General features: G+C 41.3%; 1 protein-coding gene across 8 annotated transcripts in view; it reads left to right on the top strand.

The window, feature by feature from the left end:
• ATP8A1 (ATPase phospholipid transporting 8A1) overlaps positions 1-22,624 on the top strand; it is a 224,196-nt gene that overhangs the window by 96,422 nt on the left and 105,150 nt on the right. For all 8 annotated transcript variants that reach the window (XM_049092867.1, XM_049092869.1, XM_049092868.1 and 5 more), the window contains 7 exons: positions 314-386; positions 2,672-2,777; positions 4,218-4,300; positions 8,656-8,705; positions 13,272-13,341; positions 18,815-18,899; positions 21,491-21,630. In XM_049092867.1, the coding sequence (XP_048948824.1) occupies positions 314-386; positions 2,672-2,777; positions 4,218-4,300; positions 8,656-8,705; positions 13,272-13,341; positions 18,815-18,899; positions 21,491-21,630 (607 nt within the window). The remainder of the gene's footprint in view (positions 1-313; positions 387-2,671; positions 2,778-4,217; positions 4,301-8,655; positions 8,706-13,271; positions 13,342-18,814; positions 18,900-21,490; positions 21,631-22,624) is intronic.

Raw genomic sequence — 22,624 nt, 5'->3', positions numbered from 1 at the left:
TTACAAAAATTTTCTTAAGCTTCGTATAAGTACAATGTAATTCCACTCCAGAAAAACAAACTATAAAATACTATTTTTTATTACACTGCAGAAGTCTATCCCACTTCAGAATGCTTGAAAATGTATGATTTGGTTGTGAAATTGATGGTATCTTGTCTAGAAATGCAGACTAAATTTTATTTAATCTGTTAAGCGTTTGCTTAATAGAATAAATGATTTATTTAATAAGAATAATGATTTATTTAAGAAGTAAGTTACAAATAGATCAATGGCTTGTATAAATGAACCAGGTCTGCTCCATTTTCTCCTTCAGGCAGAGCTCACAATTTGGAGACGAAAAAACGTTTAGTGATTCGTCATTGCTGGAAAACCTCCAAAATAATCATGTAAGCAACGTAAAACCATTATCTTTTTGTTAATGAGTGAAAGCTAGTGAGTCTCTTTGTGAATTATCTTCCATGTTTATATATTTTTTTTTGTTTCGTGATCATGTTTAATACTTACCAAAATCTGTTCTTGTTTAATCTTTTTTACTTGGCTCACACAAATTCATGGCTGTTAGGAATTTAATTTTGAAAATCTTATTAATCAGTATACTATCTTTTCAAAACGTCTAATATTAAATAATCAATAGAATTCTGTGTGTATGAAACAGCTCACTGCTTACCATCTCAGAATATCTGTAGAAATGAATTACCTGCTCAAAATGATAGGCCAGTGCCCAATCTACACAATAAGAACTCTAGAAATTTCCACCCAGTGTGACCATTGTACCTATGAAGTTACTTGACACTTAGTAAAATTCCATCGGATCAGACAGTTTGGCTTCCTGGAGGATAAGCCCTCGAGCCTGCTCTCATCATCACTTCAAGTTCGCTCTATCAGAACTTGAACTCACTACCTCAAAACATGGTCCTTCAGCACTGGTCATCTTACTAACCTGTGCCCCTGGGTGGAGCTCTAGCAAGGTGTCCCTACAGGTATTTTTTTTTTTTTTTGTCGCCTTTCTTCTTAAAAGAGATTTTAATAGAATATGGGGTTCAGGACCCACGAGACCTACACCACCTCTTCCCCTCTGTGTTTTCAGGGTCACGTTGCTTCGTCACCTATTTTAATTCTCTTTCTAAGGACTTAAGAGCTGCTTTGGATTCCTCTTCTTCCATCCATCTCCAGCTGCATAGGGTGGCCAAGCCCTTATCAGTAGTGGCTTCTAGAATATACCCTAAATGTCTTCTTGACTTCATTCTCACTTTCCATCCCCTAGTCCAGACGGCCAGCATCCTTGCACCAGTGCACAAGTCCCAGTACAGTTGCCAGTGTCCTTGTACCCTTTTGTTTCCCTCCGATTCTTGTTGTACGTGGCAACTGAAATGATGGACGTGGAAATCAAATCCCATGGCTTCCCTGTTTAAAACCATCCTCTGGCTTCCCGCCTACCTTCCAGAGGTACGTGGTCTGGCCCCTGGCAAGTCACCAACCTCGCCTGGGTCTCTCTTCCTTTCCTTCTCCTCACGCCCGTAATGGCTTTTGTTTTCTCAAACACACTTCATTCTTTCCTTCAGTAGGATCTTTTCAGTCTTATCGGATTGCAAAACTCTTGGCTCAATTCCTCGTGAAGCTAAAACCTCAGTTTTAAGTATCACATTATCTTGAGAATAACCGCAGACTGGCCCAAATCACGTTACATGGTATTTGCACATTCTCTCCCTTGTAGTCCTTTCACACTATGTGTAAATATTTGTGTATTTATCTCCGTTCTCTCATCCCCACAAGTTACACTTTGCACTGCGGGAACCATGTCTGTTTTCTCCGCTGTACTAACCTGAAAACAGATTTTTCGTTGTGATTTGCCTTTCCAATCACTCCCATTTGTTTTTTTGTTTTTGTTTTTGTTTTTGTTTTTGTTTTTTGTCCAAGAGCATAGAAGAATCTTTTTATTTGATATTTCTCTTCATTAGCAGCAAGATATTTAATTTAAAAGGTCTGCACCTTCTGGGGCACCTGAGTGGCTCAGTCCATTGGGCATCTGTCTCTTGATCTCAGGGCCATGAGTTTGAGCCCTGTGTTGGGCTCCACACTGGATATGGAGCCTACCTAAAAAAAAAATAAAAAATACAAAATAAAATTTTAAAAAATCTGGCTTCTTTTCTTATATAAACTCCTTGCAGAAAGGATCCACTTCTATGTCTTCCTCAGTCTCTGAGAATCCGTTGTACACAACAATTGCTCAGCCAATTCTTTTTATTTAGTAAAACATGTGTCAGGTTAAGGTCATCACCCCAACACAAAGTAGTGGAACCCCAGTGAGAACAGATGCCAAAAGTTTAAATCTAATCAGGAATTAGATCCAGGTAAATGAGCATTTTAGAATTTCTCCCCTATTTTCTGAGGACAGGGTTTGACCCTATCTGCCTTTTTATCACTGGGCTATTTTCATTTGAACCACCAAGTTGTTTTGTGTAAATGTTTGGAAAATGAGTGAGAGAGAGTGTAAGAGCGAATGATTTTGGTTAAAAATGTATTTTCTTCATAATAGATGTTGACTTCTTTGTTGTCAATAACCTCACACCTCAGTGCTCAACAGCCAGTCTTAATAGACATGAAGTAATGTTGCTGCCATTAGTGTCAAAATGTTTAAGTGAAAGGGTTGAATTGTGTTTATTTCTTACAGCCAACTGCACCTATAATATGTGAATTTCTTACAATGATGGCAGTTTGTCACACAGCAGTGCCAGAGCGAGAAGGTGACAAGATTATTTACCAAGCAGCATCTCCAGGTACAAGGAAGGATTTATAATGTAGTTTTACAGTGGGAATTATTCTGAAATTTGATGTTGTCTAGAGAAAAATCAGTTTAATTTGAAAAAGCAAAATAGCCAACTTGTATGTTTTAGATAATAGCAATGTGTTTATCAATTAGAATAACCTAGCTTTCAGAATTAAGTATGTATGTGTATAAGGTTATATATTTTTGGCATATGACATAAATTGCATAGAAATTTGAATGAGAAAATTCACACAAATATAAAGTACCTTTTTATACATATAGTAACTATTCTCTTCTTTGAAAATAACAATTTTGCTTTCCTCTTTTGGAAGTAATAATAATCTGTTCCATCTTTTGGAAATGATAATCAAGGAACTTTTGTGTATTTTTTTTGGATGAAGAAAGTTCACCCATTTGAAAGGGATGCCATAAAATGCATATTAGCATGGTTATCAATGTTTAATGTCTCAGCTTGATTTTAAACCTATTTTCAGTGTAAAATTGGACAGTCAATATGATAATTGCAAGATTTTAGGAAAGAAGCAACATACTTTAAAGACCTTTAAATGTTTTAACTGTATTCTAAACCAGCACCCGTGACCTTGCAGAATGTACTAAATTCCTAAGAAGCAGAAAAAAAATTACATCTCATATTCTTAGGATGGACACTATGTGAATGTTCCTAATCCCACACCCTACCCTCAGCAACAAGAAAGTTTGATACAATATGGCAATGAAAGTAATTAATGTATAATAAAATAAACATCGATTCATTTATATCCATTTCTTTCCTTGTCTAAGCTCCTTTTTTTTTTTGAGTAGTGTTGACACACAGTGTTATCTATGTTAGTTTCAGGTGTATAACCTAGTGCATTTATATCCATTTTTTTAAAGATTTATTTATTTATGATAGACATAGAGAGAGAGAGAGAGGCAGAGACACAGGAGGAGGGAGAAGCAGGCTCCATGCCGGGAGCCCGATGCGGGACTCGATCCCGGGACCCCAGGATCGCGCCCTGGGCCAAAGGCAGGCGCCAAACCACTGAGCTACCTAAATTGAGTCCTCAATTAGTATTTTTCTACATTTAGTGTTTTAGGAGGAAAAGCATAAAATGTAAAACAATCTTGTGCATTTATTTTGAGAAAGGTTTTTTTAGAGAATATTCTGAACCAAGGTGACATTTAAATTTTCCTTCTTAGGTGAGTTGACCAACAGTGAAATAGGACTTCCAGTGCCATACATGTCTCAGATCCTTAAAATGACTCTACTCATTCCTTTGGCATTATCATATAATTCTGAAAGAAATAGATTTCAGTAACAGAGGCCAGAATAAACAAAATTTTAATTCTTTTACAATTAAGTAGAAATTATAGTAATGTATTTCGGTTGTAATAGGGATAATTTTTTTATCTCACCATGTATTTGCTTTCACCTGTTTTCCTAAAACAGATGAGGGAGCATTGGTCAGAGCAGCCAAGCAACTGAATTTTGTTTTCACTGGAAGAACGCCGGACTCGGTGATTATAGATTCAGTAAGTTATTTATTTTTAAGTCTCTTTTTCATCAAAATAATAACATATGCATAACTTCAAAGATACAATAATATCAAAGGATGATAAGAAAGTAGAGGTTCCCTACTCCAGTTGCCTTCTCCAGAAGCAACCACTTTCTTTTATCTCTTTCTTCTTCAGGCATTTATGAATCTCATATTTTCAGAAACATGTGATTAATATGTTTTGATTCTTCCATTTGACTATAACTCCTGACTTTCTGTTCTGTTGTGTTAAATGAGAACTTATCTCTCTTGACTCACTATCCCTTCCTGGTATATATTTACTATAATAATATTACAGCTTTTAGTTAAACACATATTCAGACATAATTTTTAAAATAGGCAAAAGACTCAAATGAACATTTCACAGAAGAAGGTATATGATGGAAGGGGAGGTGGGTGGGGGTGACTGGGTGGTGGGCACTGAGGGGGGCACTTGACGGGATGAGCACTGGGTGTTATTCTATATGTCGGCAAATTGAACACCAATAAAAAATTAAAAATAAATTAAAAAAAGAAAGGCCACTAAGCACATTAAAAAAAAAATCATTAGTCATCAGTGAAATGCAAAATAAAATCACAGTGAAATGCTATATACCCACTAAAATGGCCAAGACTAAAAACATTGGCAGCACCAAATGTTAGTGAGAATACAGAGCTAGTGGAACACCTGTATGTTGTTAGTCATTCCAAAGGCGTGAGCCCTTTGGGAGACCTTGTAGAGCTCCCTAACGCAGGTAAACATGCCGCTGACCCAGTAATTCTACTCATAGTTTCCCAGAAGACATGAAAGTTTCTGTCCACAAACAGATACCTGATGGAATGTTCTTAGCAGCTCTATCCAGAGTAGTCAGACACTGGAAACAACCCAAACATCCATCAATAAGAGAAGGAATCAGCAAATTGTGATATACACATACAATGAAATATCCAAATGGTAAAAAGGAAGGAATTACTGATCCGTCAACAACATGGATGAACCTCAGGAGCATTATGTGGAGCAGAAAAAGCTAGACACCAAGGAGTGCATACTCTCTCCAGATGAGACAGGAATGATGCGGGGATAAAATTCAGAGTGGTGATTGCCTCGGGGTCAGGGAGGAGACAGATTGGAGGAGAGCACAAGGAATTTCCAAGGTGATGGGAATGTTCTACATCTCAATTGGGGTAGTGGTCACACCAGCATTCCACTGTAAATGACACAGTTTACACTAAATTATACACTTAAGGTCTATGTGCTTTTTGTATATAAGTTGCATCTCATTTTAAAAAAATCATTATTTAGTGCTTTTTATGCCTAAACCAATATTCATAGTTGAACATTTTTGTATTCAGCATTTTTTCCCTTTTTTTAATTTTATATATCCTGACATAAATTATTTCCTGAAAATAATTTTTCCTTTGTTTCCTAAAGAAGTAAAGAAGTCCCTTATTTTTTTTTCAATTGACGAATTTTCTTTCTACCTATTCGTGATTGTTCCCATATCTCCCTAGTACACTCCTACAAGTACAGTCGCACCAGGTAGTCTGTCAGATGGCAGTTCCTACCTTGAGACACCCCCATCCCTCTAGAAGTCCACCATTCTTTTTGGTCTATGCCAGTTCTAATACTTCTACAATACTTGGAATCCCTTTGGATTTTCTTCTGTGTAGGATTATTTCCTGAATCTCAAATCTTCTTTCTTAGTGAACTACCTTGTTTGGATGCAACACGTGTCACGTTTGATTCTTTAGGTTAAAAAGTACCTCCCAAAGCAGAGGACATGGTAACGATAGCCCTAAATAGGTCTCGCTCCTGATCTCCAGCTCTGAGATGCACTGGCTGATGGGTCACCATTTTGTTCATGGTTATCATCCTGGGATTGCTTTATCACCTCCCCGAGGACTTTCTTTACTTCTTTCCTGTGTTAGATCTTTCATTCCTAAATCCCATGTCTGCCTTGTTCTTAGTTTACTCTTACTAAAATACATCCTTTAGTGGATTTGGTGGAAATCTACTCTTTATCACAGAGTGGATTTACTCTTACATGGAGAGTAATTTAGTTTGTAGTCCTTTCAAGTCTAAACATTTTCCATCCTACTGTTATATGTAATTGATAGTCTGGATGAATATAGAATTACAGGATTGAAATCATTTTCCTTAGAAATTTTTATTTTTCCACTATTGTCTGGTTTCCAGTATACCTGAGAAATCAGAAGCTATTGTGATTCCACATCTTTTGTGACTTGCCCTACCCACTGCTCCATACTCTGGAAGGTCCTAGGATCTTTGTCCCAAGAGTTTGGGTTTTTCATGACAGTGTGCCTTAGTGGGAATATCTTTAACCCACTGTACTGAGCACTGATGGGTCCATTTCCATTTGGAAAATTCAGTTCTGGGAAATTTTTCTTGAATAATTCCATTTTCCTTCCCTCTCTTTGCCCTGCTGTCTCTCTTTAGAATTTTTGAACTAATCTTTAACTTTTTACTTCTGCTTTTTGTATCTTTGCCTTTTTGCTCTGCTTTTTGGAAGTTTTCATCAGCTTTGTCGTAGCTTTTTTTTTTTTTTTTTAATTTCTACTCTGTATTTTTGGTTTTGAAAGGCTTTTGTTGTTCTTTCAGTATTTCTTTTTAATAGTATCCTGTTCTTGTTTCATGAAAGTCAAACTTATATTACTTCTCTGAGAGAAATAATAATAGTTTTTTGAAATTTTCATTTAAAAAAATTTTACAAGTGTTTAACAAAGCTTTTAATTACAAAACATTTACAAGGCTTTACTTGAACTATAGTTTTTACCAGAATATAAAATGGTCTCAAACTGTCACTGCAGTGATTTTGGTTTTGGGAAAAGTGTACTTCACCAAAAGTTAAATATCAACTTTCAGATGTTCTTTCCCAAAGTTTCTCATTTTCCACTGAGGAGAACAGAGCAGCATCTAATTACTGTGTCCCTTGCATATGGACGTATAGTAGACTCTACCAGGTTTTTGACACAAATTGCAGAATAATAAGGCCAGTCTCCTCCCATACGACCAAAGAGAAGCAACCAGACTGTAAACATTAATCACAAAAACATAAGAATTATTATAAACAACTGTTTCCCACATTTTTTTCATGAGTCCCATTAAAAAGCATATACTGGCTAATGCAGCCAGTATTTCCAAGGGTATGGAACACTGTGAAAAAGTCTTATGCCACCAGAAAGCCACAGTAATCCAGCTAATAGAACAGAAAATGCCACATATGACACAGGTGACAAACTACTTCAGTCTGGTGTTGAAATTAAAGTGAAGAGGCATCCGGGACCTGCTTGCCAGCCTCTCCTGCCCATCAGGAAACCCAGACCTGAAACTTCAACAATCTGTAGGAAATTTTGGTTTTGAATTCTTTTTCCTCCAAATTGCTTTTATCCATTGGTTTTGGACATCTCTGTTAGCATTTGTTAATCTCTGGTACTCCTACGGTCAAGACGGGAGACCTTGAAAGCAAGTTTGGCAATTCAGAGCCTGAGGGGGTTATTTGTCTATACTGGGCTTCACTGTAGGGTGGTCTGGTGGGATTAATTTGGGAAGTCGGCGTCTGTACCTCTAAGACTTCCCTTGGCCTCGTTGAATTCCCCAGAGAGTAATCTCTTGATTTCTGCCTGGGAAGGTTTGGCTGAGTAGGTTGGGATATTGGGGCTCGGCATTTAATATGAATGTGGTAACAATGCCATGTCTTCAGCTGTGCCAGTCAACTTCTTGACAAAAGATTCTTCTAGACAAAAGGAAGGGCCAGTGCTGAGAGCTGCTTTTCAAGCGGTGCTTACCAAGTTCTCCCCAATTTAGGCCCCTCTTTTGCTTCACAATTACCTCACAATTCTAGAGCTATCTGCATTTTCACATCCTTAAACCGCTTAAGGATTATGTGGTAACAATCAGGTGGGTTCTCAGCTTTTCCCATGACCACTATAGCATTCAGCTTCTCAGTATCTACTAAGATGCATCCACTCATTAATCTGCGTTCCAAATTTCCAAATTTAGAAAAATTTCCAAATTAGCTTCCAAATTTCTGGTGATATTGTCTCTTTTCTTTTTTTCATGCCATTGTAAGCTGCTTTCTTTTTGAAGTGCTTGCTATAGTTTTAGTGAGGCTTTGAGAAAGACAGAAACTAAACTAAACTAAAGACAGAAACTAAACTAACTATTCAGCCCTCTCTCTTAATCCGAAAGTTAATGAATCCACTTAGAGGATATATTCAGAAGGAACGCTTTGTATTATTTTTTACATTAAAACTTCATGCATGCAGGGTTTATTTCCAAGAAGCCAAAGATACTTCCAACTGGATGTAATCACGTGTTCCTTTCCTTTATAGCTGGGGCAAGAGGAAAGATACGAATTACTCAATGTTCTGGAGTTCACCAGGTAAAGCATCTGCTCTGTGATTTTTATCTGTAAGATAAATTTCTGTATATTTTTGCTTTTTCCTTTTTAAATAACTAAAAGGTATAATTTATTGTATTTTTTAAGTTTATTTATTTATGGAGACACAGAGAGAGAGGCAGAGACACAGGCAGGGGGAGAAGCAGGCTCCCTGTGGGGACCCCGATGTGGGACTTGGTCCCCAGACCGAGGATCACGCCCTGAGCCAAAGGCAGATGCTCAACCACTGAGCCACCCCGGCGTCCCTGTTTTATTTTTTATTTAACTAAATTTATTTAGAAAAGATATTAAGTTAAAATCTGCAGTATAGTTTGTAATTGTCATAGCTGCTGATAAATCATTAACACCTACCTTCAGAATATTACAAGACATGATTCCTGGAGGCAGTGTAAAAATATTTTTGAACGTAGCCGGTCTGCATCACAACTGTGGGGTATAGGACCAGGAGTCTTATGGCTGGTGATCTGGAAACATCATTATACTTAGAGGCTGCAGGATTTATGTGTGCTGAAGCTGAATCAAGAGTTAGGAACCCAGCAGTCTAATTCTGTGCTCATTGTATCTAATTATCTTTGGGATTTCAGAAACCATATCCATCTCTCTGTTAGGTATAAAACCAGTTACCATCTAGTAGGAAAAATCAGAAATCAAGGAGAATATCCTACTTAACTTATTTTTTAAGGTCAAATAATACAGACCTTCTAATAGTGATCAGTGACATCTCTATGAGTTCAGTTTTTTATTTTTGCTTGACTATATAGTTTCTGAACTAACCTACACTCTAGGTTATGGGCCTAGATAACCTATTAATGGTAAATGGGCCTCAGTTAACAGACAGGATGGCCTTTAAAGATTGCATCACTATTAACAGGACACTTAAAGCCAAGCCACAACCAGGAAGTAACCCTGCTGTTCAAGGAAATAAATGTTCACCTAGAACTTTCTTCTCCATAAGGCAAGCTTGTACAGTGACTAGAAAAGGCATTTCTTACAGTGTGGAGGTTCCTCAAAAAGTCAGAAATAGAGCTACCCTAAATTCAGTAATTGCACTACGAGGTATTCACCCAAAGGATACAAAAATACTAATTTAAGAGGACACATGTACCCTGATGTTTATAGCAGCATTATGAACAATAGCCAAATTATGGAAGAAGCCTAAATGTCCATCAACTGATGAATGGATAAAGATGCCCCCCACACACACACATACACAATGGAATAATGCTCAGCCGTAAAAAAGAATGAGATCTTGCCACTTGCAGTGACATGAATGGAGCTACAGGATATTATGCTAAGCAAAATAAGTCAGAGAAAGACAAATACCACATGATCTCACTCATATGTGGAATTTAAGAAACAAAGCAAACAATCATAGGGGGAAAAGAGAGAAACTAAGGAACAGAATCTTAACTATAGAGGACAAACTGATGGTCACCGGAGGGGAAGTGGCTGGGGGCACGGGTTAATAAGTAAGATTGCACTAAGGAGGGCACTTGTGAGGAGCACCGGGTGTTGTATGGAAGCGTTGAATCAGTAAATTGTGCACCTGAGACTAATATTACACTGTATGCTAACTAACTAGAATTTACATAAAAACTAAAAGAAAATGATAAAGACATGTAACTTCTTGGAAGGAAAAAAAAAAGGAAAAGGCATTTCCTTTTCTTTTTTCTTTCTTTCCTTCTTTCTTTCTTTTTTTTTTTTTTTTGGCATTTTCTTTTCTATGACAACTTTGCTGGCTGTCTTTGTTGGGAGTGACCATGTGCCATTGGTTAATATCAAAAATAATAGGGTCTGTCTAACGTGTTACTTAAACACTGTTTTTCCTCACTTGTATGCACCGAAGGGCTCAAGGGAAAATGCATGAGACATTGATGAGTAAACTGTAATAGAGTATTTCCAAAATGTATCCCCCACCCTTTTCTTTTTTTCATGTCAAAGTGGCTGTTTTTCCTAAGTCTACTTGCATTATACCAGCAGATAATTATAAGTAGTATATCAGTTAGCATTTGGGTATGTTTGTTTATCAGCACATACCTTAAAGCACCACGAAGAGAAATAAAAGAAGATTGGGGGTTTAAGATCTTGTTGGGATTCAGTGATGGGAGTAGGTGTGAGGCTGAAAGTGGGGAAAAGTGACTACGGTGGTATTAAAAGAGACTGGAAAAAACATTAGTGGTTTAGATGAGAATGATGGTAGCACAAAGAAAGTAAAGTTGATAGAGTCCAGATACCTTTTGGAAGAATGTCAGGGGGCCTTTGGGATGGGTTGGAGGTGAAAGAAGAAAAAAGGGAGGGGTTGGAGTCTCTGATTGAACAGCTGGGTGGGAAGAGGTTCCGTTTATACAGATGGTACGTACAGGAGGAGTAGTGACTAGATGAGGTGCCCGTGAGATATGCAGATGGAGGAGCCACAGGTGGGCCGTGGGAGGTGAAGGCTGGGAGGAAAGGAAAGCCTGTGGCTAAAATATTAACTTGGTAGTTGTTGGCCTGTAAATGGTAATCAAAGCCACAAAAATGAGTTGAATCTCCTGGATATAAAATATAGGGGGTGAGGGGAACAAGAAAATCTGAAGATTGCCCTGTGACTGTGTCCCAGCTTCTAAGAGTTGATTAGGAGGAGAGGAATCGGCAAAAGAGACTGCTTCGTGCTTAGTGATGTAGAAGATAAAGAGAGGGGAACGGTCAGCGAGGAGGATCCTTTTCGAGGTGGCAGTGATCATCCGTGTCAGAGACTGCAGCAGGGGTGGTGAGCTGAAGGTGGGCAGTACTTGCTGACCGGAGCCCTTCGGGGGAAGGTCAGGAAAGAAGCCAGGTGGGCCTGATGGTAACACGCAGGGGATGCAAGGGGAGGCCGCAGGTACAGTGGCCGTGGGGGGTGGACTTGTGAAGGGAAGTGGCTCCATGGGGTGGGCTGTGCAGGCCTGGGTTTCCAGGATGGAGACCCTCACCCCGTTACGTACTGATAAGGGAGACCCAGCTGGAGGGGAAGATGCAGACTGGGAAAGCAACATGACTCTGGGAGGGACGTGCCTGAGGAAGAGAGGGGTTCCCAGCACGTAGGAAAGGAAGGCCTCTGAGGGGAAAAGAATTACTTGCTCCATGGTCTGGGAAAAGAGGCGGAGAGGATGGTGCCCAGCAGACAGCTGTGTGAATGTCTAGGTCTTAATGGCAGAAAGAGTAAGAAATTCTTGTCTGGGGCTTCCACCAAGGTGAATTGCAAAAATTTCTAGGGTCCGGAGTAGGCGGGCTCGTCACGGGCATGGAGAGCAGAGAAGGTGCTGCGAGCCCTGCAGACGGTGAGACAAAGCCACCAGAAGGAGGTGGCGAGTTGCAGGCCAGTGGGGAGCATGGTAGCCTTGCGCCCTGGCTTTCCTAAGCTCGGTGGCCCAGCAACTTTTCACCCCACCTGTGTCCATCCTCTGTGATGCCGCAGAAGGGTTCCCGTTTACCCAGGGTTTGGGAGTTTTGCCTGGAGAAGATGAGAGCAGGAAAGCTGATGAGTTTGGGGCCACCTGTCATTGAAGTTGGGTTAGAGAGAGGCACGCAGGAGGGCTGACATAGAAGGTGGAGTCTGCAGGGCCGTAACGAGAAGGCTCCAATTATACGTCTTCCATAAGCGCAGGAATGCTGATCGGAGGCACTAACGTAGAGGGGAGATGGAGAGAGAGAGGACTGGATGTTTCTGGATGCCTCGGAAAGAAACCCTTGACTGTCCTGGGGCCAGGACTCCCTGTCTAACGTCCTATTTCACACTGGGCTCATCTCCGTTTTTAGGCAGAATGTTGAGGTAAAACAAATAGATACAGACACTTGAGAAGTCCTTTATTGCCCTGATTTCTGGAAAGAATGCCTAAACGCCATTCCTTCCAAGTGAGGCTCGTCCTGTGCGGTGCGGTGCCAGTGGGTTGTTCACCGTTACTTGCTGCCTCGTTGTCACCAGAGATGCCCTACGTGTCACCACCCGGTTCTGTATTGCTGACACGGTATTAAAATGTCTGTGCTCATCAGCTTCACTTTGTCATGCAAATAGATTTTTTTTTTTTACGTGATGCCAGGGGTTCGCTAATAATCATTGAAAGATAATAGCGGTGCATGCTTAAGTCAGTTTTTAAGTGCCCACGCTTGCCTTTCTGTGTGATTTGGGTATATGCTCTAGGTGGATCATTATTTCTGTGTATGTTAAAAGCCATAACATATAATTTGCCCTTAGATACCAACCCAAATATTTTTTTAAATCTGAAAACATTGAACCAGAATATTCTTCTGCCCAGGTGGGTACTAACTCCTGCAGTTTCCCAGGATGCATTTTGTAAATGATTCCTCTAGGGCAGCAGCTGGTACCCTGGTGCCTTAAAAAACATAATGTAAGTCTCAAAGGTACCCCACCACACACCCAGGGGATGGCTTGTATATGTGGAAGGACAGGGCTCATAATTTGGTAAAATTTATTTTTCATTGCGAGTATTAAAATATGTGAGGCATGACAAACATACATATGCGTATCCTCGGTACGATGACACATTATGGAAAACCTCTTTCTTTCAGCGCTAGAAAAAGAATGTCCGTGATTGTTCGCACACCATCCGGGAAGTTACGACTTTACTGCAAAGGAGCTGTAAGTTTTTATTTTTGCCTTTTACAGTTTTGATTTATGATGGTTTATAATGTATACGTTCAGCATTCTGCTGTGGAAATGTAACACAGATGTTTAGCATAAAGTTGCTGACATCCACTTTCCTTGGTGTTTTATAGTGATAGTGTTGAGCCTCTTCTGGTGAAATGTGGAATTCCTTCTGGGTAAATTTGGTGCTTTGAAAAAATTTGGCCTAGCTTACTCATATAATTCAATCTTGATACACAATCTTTGAGGTTTATGTTATAAAATATATTAAAAGACAATTAAATCAGAAAATGCCTGGGAATTTTATTAGAAATGTAGGGATCCCTACCAGTTTGAATGTAATTTTTTAAAAACCATAAAAAAGGGGGGGGGGAATGGATCATAGTTACTACTGTAATTTCATCATAGGGTTATTACCATTTGTCTTGCATGTTTTAATTATAACGGAATTTCTGACTATTGGTTGGCTTTGGTGTATTGGCAGATTATAGTGACAGAAATAGTAAAATGTCATTCAGAGTGAATTTCCTTAGTTAAAATCTGTTTATGCTCTTGGAAAAATGAGGAGTCTACTGACCAGACCTGCCTTTTATTCCTAAAATTAGTATTTTCCTTCTGAATTATCCTTTCCAGGTACCTGGTCTACTTGGAAACTAGTCAGGTAACTTAACCAACTTGGAACTTTCCAATTTTAAATAGAATCAAAAACCTTGATCTAGTAAATGAAACTTGGAAACTGCACTTATTAGGAAACCAAAGCTTATTAACTTAAATTTTTGTTGAAAATGTTTTTCGATGCCTTGGTTTTAAAGCATTAAAATGCCATTTTGGGATGCTGTGGTTTTAAAGCATTTTGGTAGGATTATTTAATGATGTCTCATAAATTTAGTTTTAGAATGCTGTGGTTGTTGATTGAAACAACTAATATTTATTCATTACGTGCAGTTTATCTACCAGACTTGAAACTGGATTTTGGAGAAAGGAAGATAAGACCCAACATTTGTCAGGAACTAAGCCTAGTCACAGAATATATATATATATGTAATTTATTATTATATATAATTTATTATTATAAATATATATTATATATGAATTATATATGAATTATAATTTATAATTATATATACATTATAAATTTATTAACTTATAAATTATATTAAATATTATAATTATATATTATATATAATATTTATATATATAAAGAGAAGTTTAGGATACAATATTGAGGTGTATTGTAAAGCTCTTCCATGTTCCAGTGATAGCATTTAGTGATAAGGGAATAAAGAGCCTTAAGACCTTCTCCTTTAAATGATTATGCGCCCGGTTTACACCCAACACACATCCTTTCTTTCTTAGTTTTGAGTAATCTTCCATCTAGAACCTCTGTTTAGGGAGTTAAAAGCATTGAATAAAAAATAAAAACATTGGACTTCCTTTTTGACTAATCATGGAGGTGGTCTGCATACATTAACTTGCTTATTGCATTGTTTCCCCTCCCTCCCAAGTTGGCCATGAAATGTGGTTGACTAACTACTAAAAAGGCTGAAATGTGCAAAGTGGCAAAGTACACTTGAGAACTGCATGTAGTTTGGCAGAGAATAGCAGGCTCAAGGCTGGGAAGGTGGGCGTGTGTTAGGTCCTGGGGGGTTTTTCATGCTCGATAACTTGTACTTTTTTCTGAATTGTTCTGATGCCATTTAGGAAGATGACTGAAGACAGAAAGTTGCATACTGAGTTACCCTTGACGCTAGGGACCACAGTTCGAGAGTTGATAAGGATCTGAACCCAGGCAGTTGCAGAGAGGATTGAGTAGACTGAGATTTAGGACTTAGTCACTAATTACATGTACGTGGTAGGGAAAACATGACCGAGGATTATGACCCGATTTGGACTTGGCCAGGTAGACAAAGTAGTGCCACTTCCCACGGTAGAGGGTTGGGAGCCACATCTGGGCCATGAGGCAGAGATGGCTTGGATTTCACAGGGGAAGGAATCTGGAGTGCGGATGCGGATTTAGAAATTAGCAAGTGTAGCTGGAAGGTGAAAGCAGGGGATGGATGAGACCTTGTAAGAAGGAAATACTACATGGAGAAGAGGAGGGCAAAGGGTGAAGAGTAGAGGATACAGGAAGAGAGATCAGACTTGGAGGAGAGTCTGAGGAGTGTTGATTCCCTGGTAGAGTGAATAATGAACAGTGACGAGTGCCACAGAGACTTTAGTAGAAACGTCCTCTACGGAGTCAGCGATAATACTTTCCAGTCCGGTTGACACAGTCTGTTCAGACTCTGACATATATCCTCTATTCCAAATACATGAGATGGATATAAAGAGGGTTGAGCGGGGTGGGAGTCCCAGGCCCTGGGTCAGAATCAGGGGTTGGTGGTTGGAGTTTCTAAGTGTTAGTGGGGGCAAATAGTGCTTTCTGTAAAATGTGGATGAGAGCCAGCCTCCCCTCTTTGATGCCTGAGACAGTGGTGAGCTTCCTAATCATGAGAAGAAGCTGAGAAAAATTCATGCCAACTCTATATAAAACCACTGGATAGGGCTGTGCACAACCAGGCGGCGCAACACGTGGAGACACAAGAGGAAATCTCCTGCCAAAGAGGGAACAAGCACGTAAATAACTGGACGTGGATTCACGCCAGGTGAAATCATGTGTATAGACCTGTCTGACCAAGGATGCTTAGTGCTCAATATGATTTTTCTAAAAAAATCACAACTATTCTTAAGCAGAAATAAATGGGAGGTTTGGGCATATGTGTGAGCTAAATTGGAAATCATAAATTTAAAAGAAAACATCAGATAAATGGAATACAGTCTAAATTAAACAGTGGCAGGGGTGCAGTTAGTGAATCAGAGAACAGTACCGAAGAGTCCATCTAGAACATAACATGGGGAGACTGTGGCTGTGTGTGTGCGGGTATACGGATGATTTGCATTTTTCCCTTTTTTCCAGGGTTTCTGCAGTGAGGTTGCCTTGCTTTATTAATTTTTAAATGAAAAAAAAAAAAGGAGAAGTACAGTTTATGTCTGCGATAGTGGCCGATTTAAGAAAAGTCACATTTACACAAACAAAATCGTAATTTGTTGAAGGAAATGAAAACCCTACCCCGATACTTACATAGTGGAGGAGAACTTAGAAACCTGTTACACTTAGTGCATTAGAGAGCTTAAAGAAAACTTCTAATTAAGTGCCCCCTAAATAAAATAATAAAATCCCGTGCCACGGATCAAGGAGGACCACATGCGACGTCAGTTGTGTTCAGCATTTCAGCTCCCGGCCAGCGGCAGAGAGCCGAGAAATCTGAGTGGCACGCACACGCCCAGAGGACGTCTGTCTACACTCACGTGTGGCTGCGGCTGGTGATTTCAGCCGGTGTCCCAGATCACAGGGGCCTCACGCAATGTATCGGCCGTCCCCGTTGACCCGACAGCAGGATCCGATTCCTTGCGGGCACCTGCTTCATCTGTGGCAAGATCACCCAGATAACTTCAGTGTAAAAGGCAGTGCTTAACCGGTTAATTGCGTAAGACCTCTTTTCTTCTCTTGGCTGCCTTCTTACTCCTAACTCTCCCGTTCCGCTGTGCCGCCCTCTGTTATTTGGCAATTTGGAATCATCCGCTCTTCCAGGGATGACCCGGGATGACCTCAGGTGGTGTAGTCACGTAATGCATGTGTTTTGAACACGTGCAGGATGCGGTCGGTGAGGACAGCGCAGCGCGGGAACTGGAGTCTGAGAGATGAATAGGAAAACGACTTTTCAAGTGAAAATTGACCCAACACTAGGACACCGGATACGTGAATCCAGTTAGGATTTTCTGCCAATGTAGACTCAGTAGGTTCTAAATCTGATCTTAGGGGAAATAAGACATATACGCACATGTTAGTTCCTGGGAAAAAAACATTTTTTTTTTTCGTCCTAACCATGGGCCAAACACTTGAGGTAGCTCTCTGAATCTGTGAGTGTTAACTCTGGGCAAAAAAGGTTATTTGCACGTATTTATTGCTCACATCTACGCGTGGCCAGCTGTGACGGTCACTTACAAACATACTACCTAATTCCTGCAAAGGGCCGCATTCTGGCCCCTGCTTTCCTGGATACCATAAAGTAGAAAATTCTATTTTGAGCATCGGTTTTTTTGAAAACGTGGCTACATGGCACAATTTCCTCTCCCTTATCACTTCTTGACTTTGATTTTTTTTTTAAGATTTTCATAGTTTTAAAACCCCTGTTTTTAATTTCACTGAAAATGTCATTAGCCTCTGGGAAAAAAAAAATAGCATTCGTAAGTTATACCTCTCATTCCTAGAAAGGGAGCCATGAGGGGAAATTATCATTTCCTTTTGCATTGCCCCCCCCTTCCCCGTTCCACCCCTGAAAAATGAAAAGAAATTCATAATTGGGGCCTGGAATATTCCATCTGTGCTGAGGTCACCAAGTTCTTGTTTCTCTCAAGGGTTCTAAATCATACTCCATTAGTCTGCTTCCAAATCTCAGCCCTGAGACTGGAGACCCCAAAATGGGTAATACCACTGAGAAAGTAATTGCAGGTAAATGATTTATTTTTTCCTAGTCTAATAAAACCGTGGAGGCCAAACACTAAAATCCTGAAAACGTTAAACCCAAGCTGAAGAGTAACGAAAGGAACAATAAGCAGTTTTTTAAAGGGGCAAAACTCAGAGAAAACCTAAGTGGTGCATAACACTCAAGCTGAAAGGGACTGTGAGGATCACCCAGTAATTGAATTTTACAAACTAAGTGAATTGAGGTTTTCGAGGCTAACGTGACAGTCAGAAATATGCAGCTATCGGTCTGTGCTCGGTTTGTTGGAAATTCTCCCTATAATGCCCAGCAGGCCACTCTGTGCATTTGGACCTGTGTTTCTCAGAGTTTGCTGTGCGTGCGCCCCGGTCCCGTACAGATGCCCCAATCTCCAGCTCGGATCCACGTTGCGTGAGCTTGGGGCCTGCACCGTATGGCGCCCCAGAGACCCACTGTGCACGTTAGCATTGTAAAGACTCCAGAAGCGTCGCTGCAGGGCGGGCTTTGTTCAAAGCAGCATTTCCCAAACTTTCTGAGCGCTGGGCCATTCTCCCCTGTGGCACCTGTGTATTCATACGGTGCCTATACCCTGCAGCGTCCTGCAAAACCTTTAGAGGTGGGGGGTGGGATCTTGCAAGGTCCGCGAAGTACCAATAGGATGTGAGACGTTGAGCACTGGAGTGACTAAAGATTTATTCAGGAGGGAGAAGGATGGAAATATCGGCCTTGACCCTGGCTTCGTCGTATCATCGGGGAAACAGTCTTACTAGGGGGGAAAAATATTTTGTGCTTTAAAACTAATGCTCAAGGTGATTGGTTGTTTTTTTAATACCGATTTGCCGCCGATACTGTTGCCAACATCAACATTCCTGAACTCAAAATGCTTTATTTTAACTGTATCGTGCCTTCTATTTGTTTTCCAGGACACCGTGATATACGATAGACTGGCGGAGACTTCAAAATACAAAGAAATCACCTTAAAACATTTAGAGCAGTTTGCTACAGAAGGTGAGCGTAATGCGACAACAAAGTGTGATTACGGCAGAAAGGGGGTCATACCCGCCTCAAGTCTTGCGGGATTGTTGTTATCTTACTTGGAAACCCCTAAAGTAAGATAACAGTGTTGACAACTTAGGTTGTACTCTATGCCGTTCCCATTATTTTCGTTTCGCTTTCCTGTGTTAAAATTTTAGAGAGACTGGGCCCCTGTGTTTTGGGGGTATTGCGTCTATAAATCTGTTCACTTTTTAGAATGGGTACTATTCAAGCTTTAAATACGGTGTATCTCTAGAAGTGTAGAAGGAAAAGAAGTCCAAAAACTGGACAGTTTCTCGGTAAGAAAGAGGATAAGAAATAAATAAGCTGGGGCACCCCAGGGGGCTCCGTCAGTGGAGCGTCCGCCTTCACCTCAGGTCGTGACCCGGGTCCTGGGGTCAGGCCCCAGTCGGGCTCCCTCTGCCTCTGCCCTTCGCCCCCTGCTTGTGCTGGCTCTCTCGTGCACACACTCTTTCTCTCTCTCAAATAAGTAAGTCTTTTAAAAAAAAAAAAAAAAGTAAAAATAAGCTTCTAGAACTATTAAAATAGTTATTCACAGTGTAGGTTCCAATTGACCGCTTCTTAAGCCCCTAGCCCACGCCAGGCTCTGTGCGAGGCCAGGGAGTCGTGCAAAGGCCTGTCTCCATCCTCCTGAAATACGTGCTCTGTGCAGCCCAGCAGGGCACGTAGTCCAGGGGGGTGATCTGCGTTAGATGGGAGGACGCGAGAGTCCTCAAGCAGTACGGCCACTTACTACACAAGTTTGTAGAGTCTTATCTCTGAACTTAACAGAAGTAGCCAGAGCTGTACCTGAATCTTCCATCTCAATTTTCACTGTGCATCAGCCAGGACTGTCGCCAGTAGGCAGCAGGCCTTGACCTCCGACCACGTCCTTTGTTCCTCTTAATCCAGGCTACGAAAAAATAGGATTGTCTTAAAAAGCACGAAGCTTTGAAAAGCAGGGACGTAGGGAACCTTCTCTCCCTTCTCCAAAAATGCAAGAGCACGGAGACACTCGTGTCCATAGAGTTCAGACGCCTGGAGGCACGTCCTCGGCTGGACTTGGCAGGAGCAGCCTAGCTGGCACCCGGCACCGGTTCCATCTCGGGAAGGGGGACGGAAGGAGCATCACCCTCTCCTCTGGCTGTGATAGGAAGACCTTTCGGCTCTTGGGCAGAGCTGACTTGGCTTGGCCTTCACCTCCACCCTTTTATTCCTGGCCCTCGGCTGAACAACAGTCTGACTCTGTGCTACCCCAGAGTCTAAGTCTCCAGCCAAGTTTCCAGAAGAGAAAAACATGTCCTGATGTAGCCCCAAAGGTTTAAGTTCTCTGCTCAGTGCGCTGGCGGTAGGCAAGCCTACCCCTTCCTTGGAAGACGGAGGCCTCTGGGCCCTTCATGTCCTTGTGTCCCCTGCGGCTCGTTCCTGACATGCCCCCTGGCCACAGTCGATTGGCCTGAGGTCCGTAGCCCCCCCCCCCCGCCCCCCCGTTGTTCTGAGAGCTAAGGACCTTGAGTGAGGGTGTTGTCTTCTCAGGAACCTGATTAACTGCGTTTGTCCTGGCTGAGAAACGCTTTTGCTGCTGCTTTGCTCCAGTCCACCATTTTTTTTTTTTTTTTTTTCTGGCTGAGGGTAGCTTCCTGGTGAATTATGAAACTCATAGGCATGGAGCACGGGGCGTAGGCCGCCTCAGACAGCAGCTTTGAATGGTTTCCCAGGGTAGTTCTGATGAGTACTTTGTTTAGTCACCATCCCTCAGTGTTTTAAGACTCTTTATACTATAAATTTACAGCGATAAAGAGCTGTAATAAATAGAACCCTGCAGCCCTGGAGGCAGATGGCCTGGCAGGTAGACCCCGTCGGGGTCCCTCTCTTTCTTCATAAGCCGCAGTTATAAGCGAGCCTCTGTGCTCAGCTCTGAAGCTGTAGATCGGAGGAACCCATCCCCTGCAAGAGCGGTACGCTCATCCTGGATGGAGATCCACAGGAAACACAATTGGAAACACCGTTCACACCATACGAGCATTTGGGGATCTCTGCCTCTAGGGTCTGAGCGAGGTGAGAATCATCAGAGTGATGATTTTAAGAACTGAGTCTTCACGTAGATGCAAGGCAGATGTGGAGGGAGTTGGAGGGAGTGAGACGGGGAAAAAGTGACCGGCATGTGCCCAGGCCTGGGGAAATAAGAGGAAGATGGCAGAGAAGGGGGTCGAAGGTCCTTGGTGTGTGGGGTGAGTGAGCCAGACTTTGGGGTTTGGACTTCATCCTGGGGATGAATGATTGAGAGATCTCCAACAAAAGAATAACCTGATAAGCTTAGGATTTTGGAAGAGTCACAAAGGATGTATTGAGAGAGCTGGGAATCGAAGGCAGAGCTCCAGTCAAAGGTGAGAGGAGCGTTGGCACGCATTTTACGCCAAGTTTACGTCCTAACGGAATCGGACCAACATACTGTCTGAATTGAACCAGTCTTTTCAAAATGCGACTTAGTTGTATCCGAGTGGAAGGGTCAGACTTCGAAACGAAACCGTATTTGGTGTTGGGATGTGTGCTGCTTTTTTCAGGGTTAAGAACCTTATGTTTTGCCGTGGCTGAGATCTCGGAGAGCGACTTCCAGGAGTGGCGAGCGGTCTATCAGCGCGCGTCCACATCTGTGCAGAACCGGCTGCTCAAGCTCGAGGAGAGTTACGAGCTAATTGAAAAGGTACGTGAAGGATTACTTTTGCTCATAGGGAAAGTGTGGTTTTCAGATAACTTCAGTCTTTTCAAGGAGCCAATAAATAAAGATCAGAATGTCTGGACGCACTGCTTACTGTCGAGCCTCCCCTGGTCTGAGCGTGAACAAATGTTGGCCGTGGTTAGAGCTTTTGCCGAAAAGTCTGTGGAATTGCTTTATGTGGACCTTCACTCTTTTTTGTGATTTTGGATCCATGAGGTCAGCCTGTCTTCTTGCTTCTGTGTACTGTTTCTTCTGCGTCACTGAAGAGAAGCATGCTCTCCTCCACACATACCTGCACACAAGCGACGTGTACAGCCGCGTGTGCATGTAGGTAATCAAGGTGTGTAGTGGGGAATACAACAAAATATAACACAAACACAGCTGTGGGGCTCTGTAGCTAATGACAAAGAATATATAAGTGGACGATCCAGTGTATTTGTATACATACCTACACATCTATGCGCGCGTCCCTCATCTGTGCCACAACTGAAAATACTCCCATTTTACAGACAACCAAGGCTGTTCACCCAAAAAGTGACAGACACGCTGTGAGTGATACTGTATAAATAGCAGGAAGTTGTGCTTCCTTAAAAATAGCAGACGTTTTTATGTGGTGTTCACTGCGTGTCACGTGATGTCTGGAGGATTGACTTTAATCCTCACGGCATCCCTTTGAGGTAGGCACGATTTATTTATTTATTTTTCCAGTTTTACAGATGAAGAAATCAAGGAAACAGGTCAAGTAATTTGGTTGAGATGACACAGTTCGTAAGGGAGTGAGGCAGGACCCTCCTTCTGGCTCCAGAACTCATGCCCCTCACCACTTAGGCACCTTCATCCTCCCCTTCCCCTTGTCAGCACATAACTTCCTCCCCACATGATCCTTAGCCCTATTTGTTGCTTTTCTTAGGCTTCTGAGAACTAAAACAAAGTTTTCTCTTCCAAAGACTATTTGGAAACAACTTTTCTCCTGTCTCCT

This window comes from Canis lupus, chromosome 13, assembly GCF_003254725.2.
Source record: "Canis lupus dingo isolate Sandy chromosome 13, ASM325472v2, whole genome shotgun sequence".
Taxonomy (NCBI): Eukaryota; Metazoa; Chordata; class Mammalia; order Carnivora; family Canidae; genus Canis; species Canis lupus.
The sequence above is the reverse complement of the archived record's forward strand: the minus strand, read 5'-3'. Positions and strand labels throughout refer to the sequence as shown.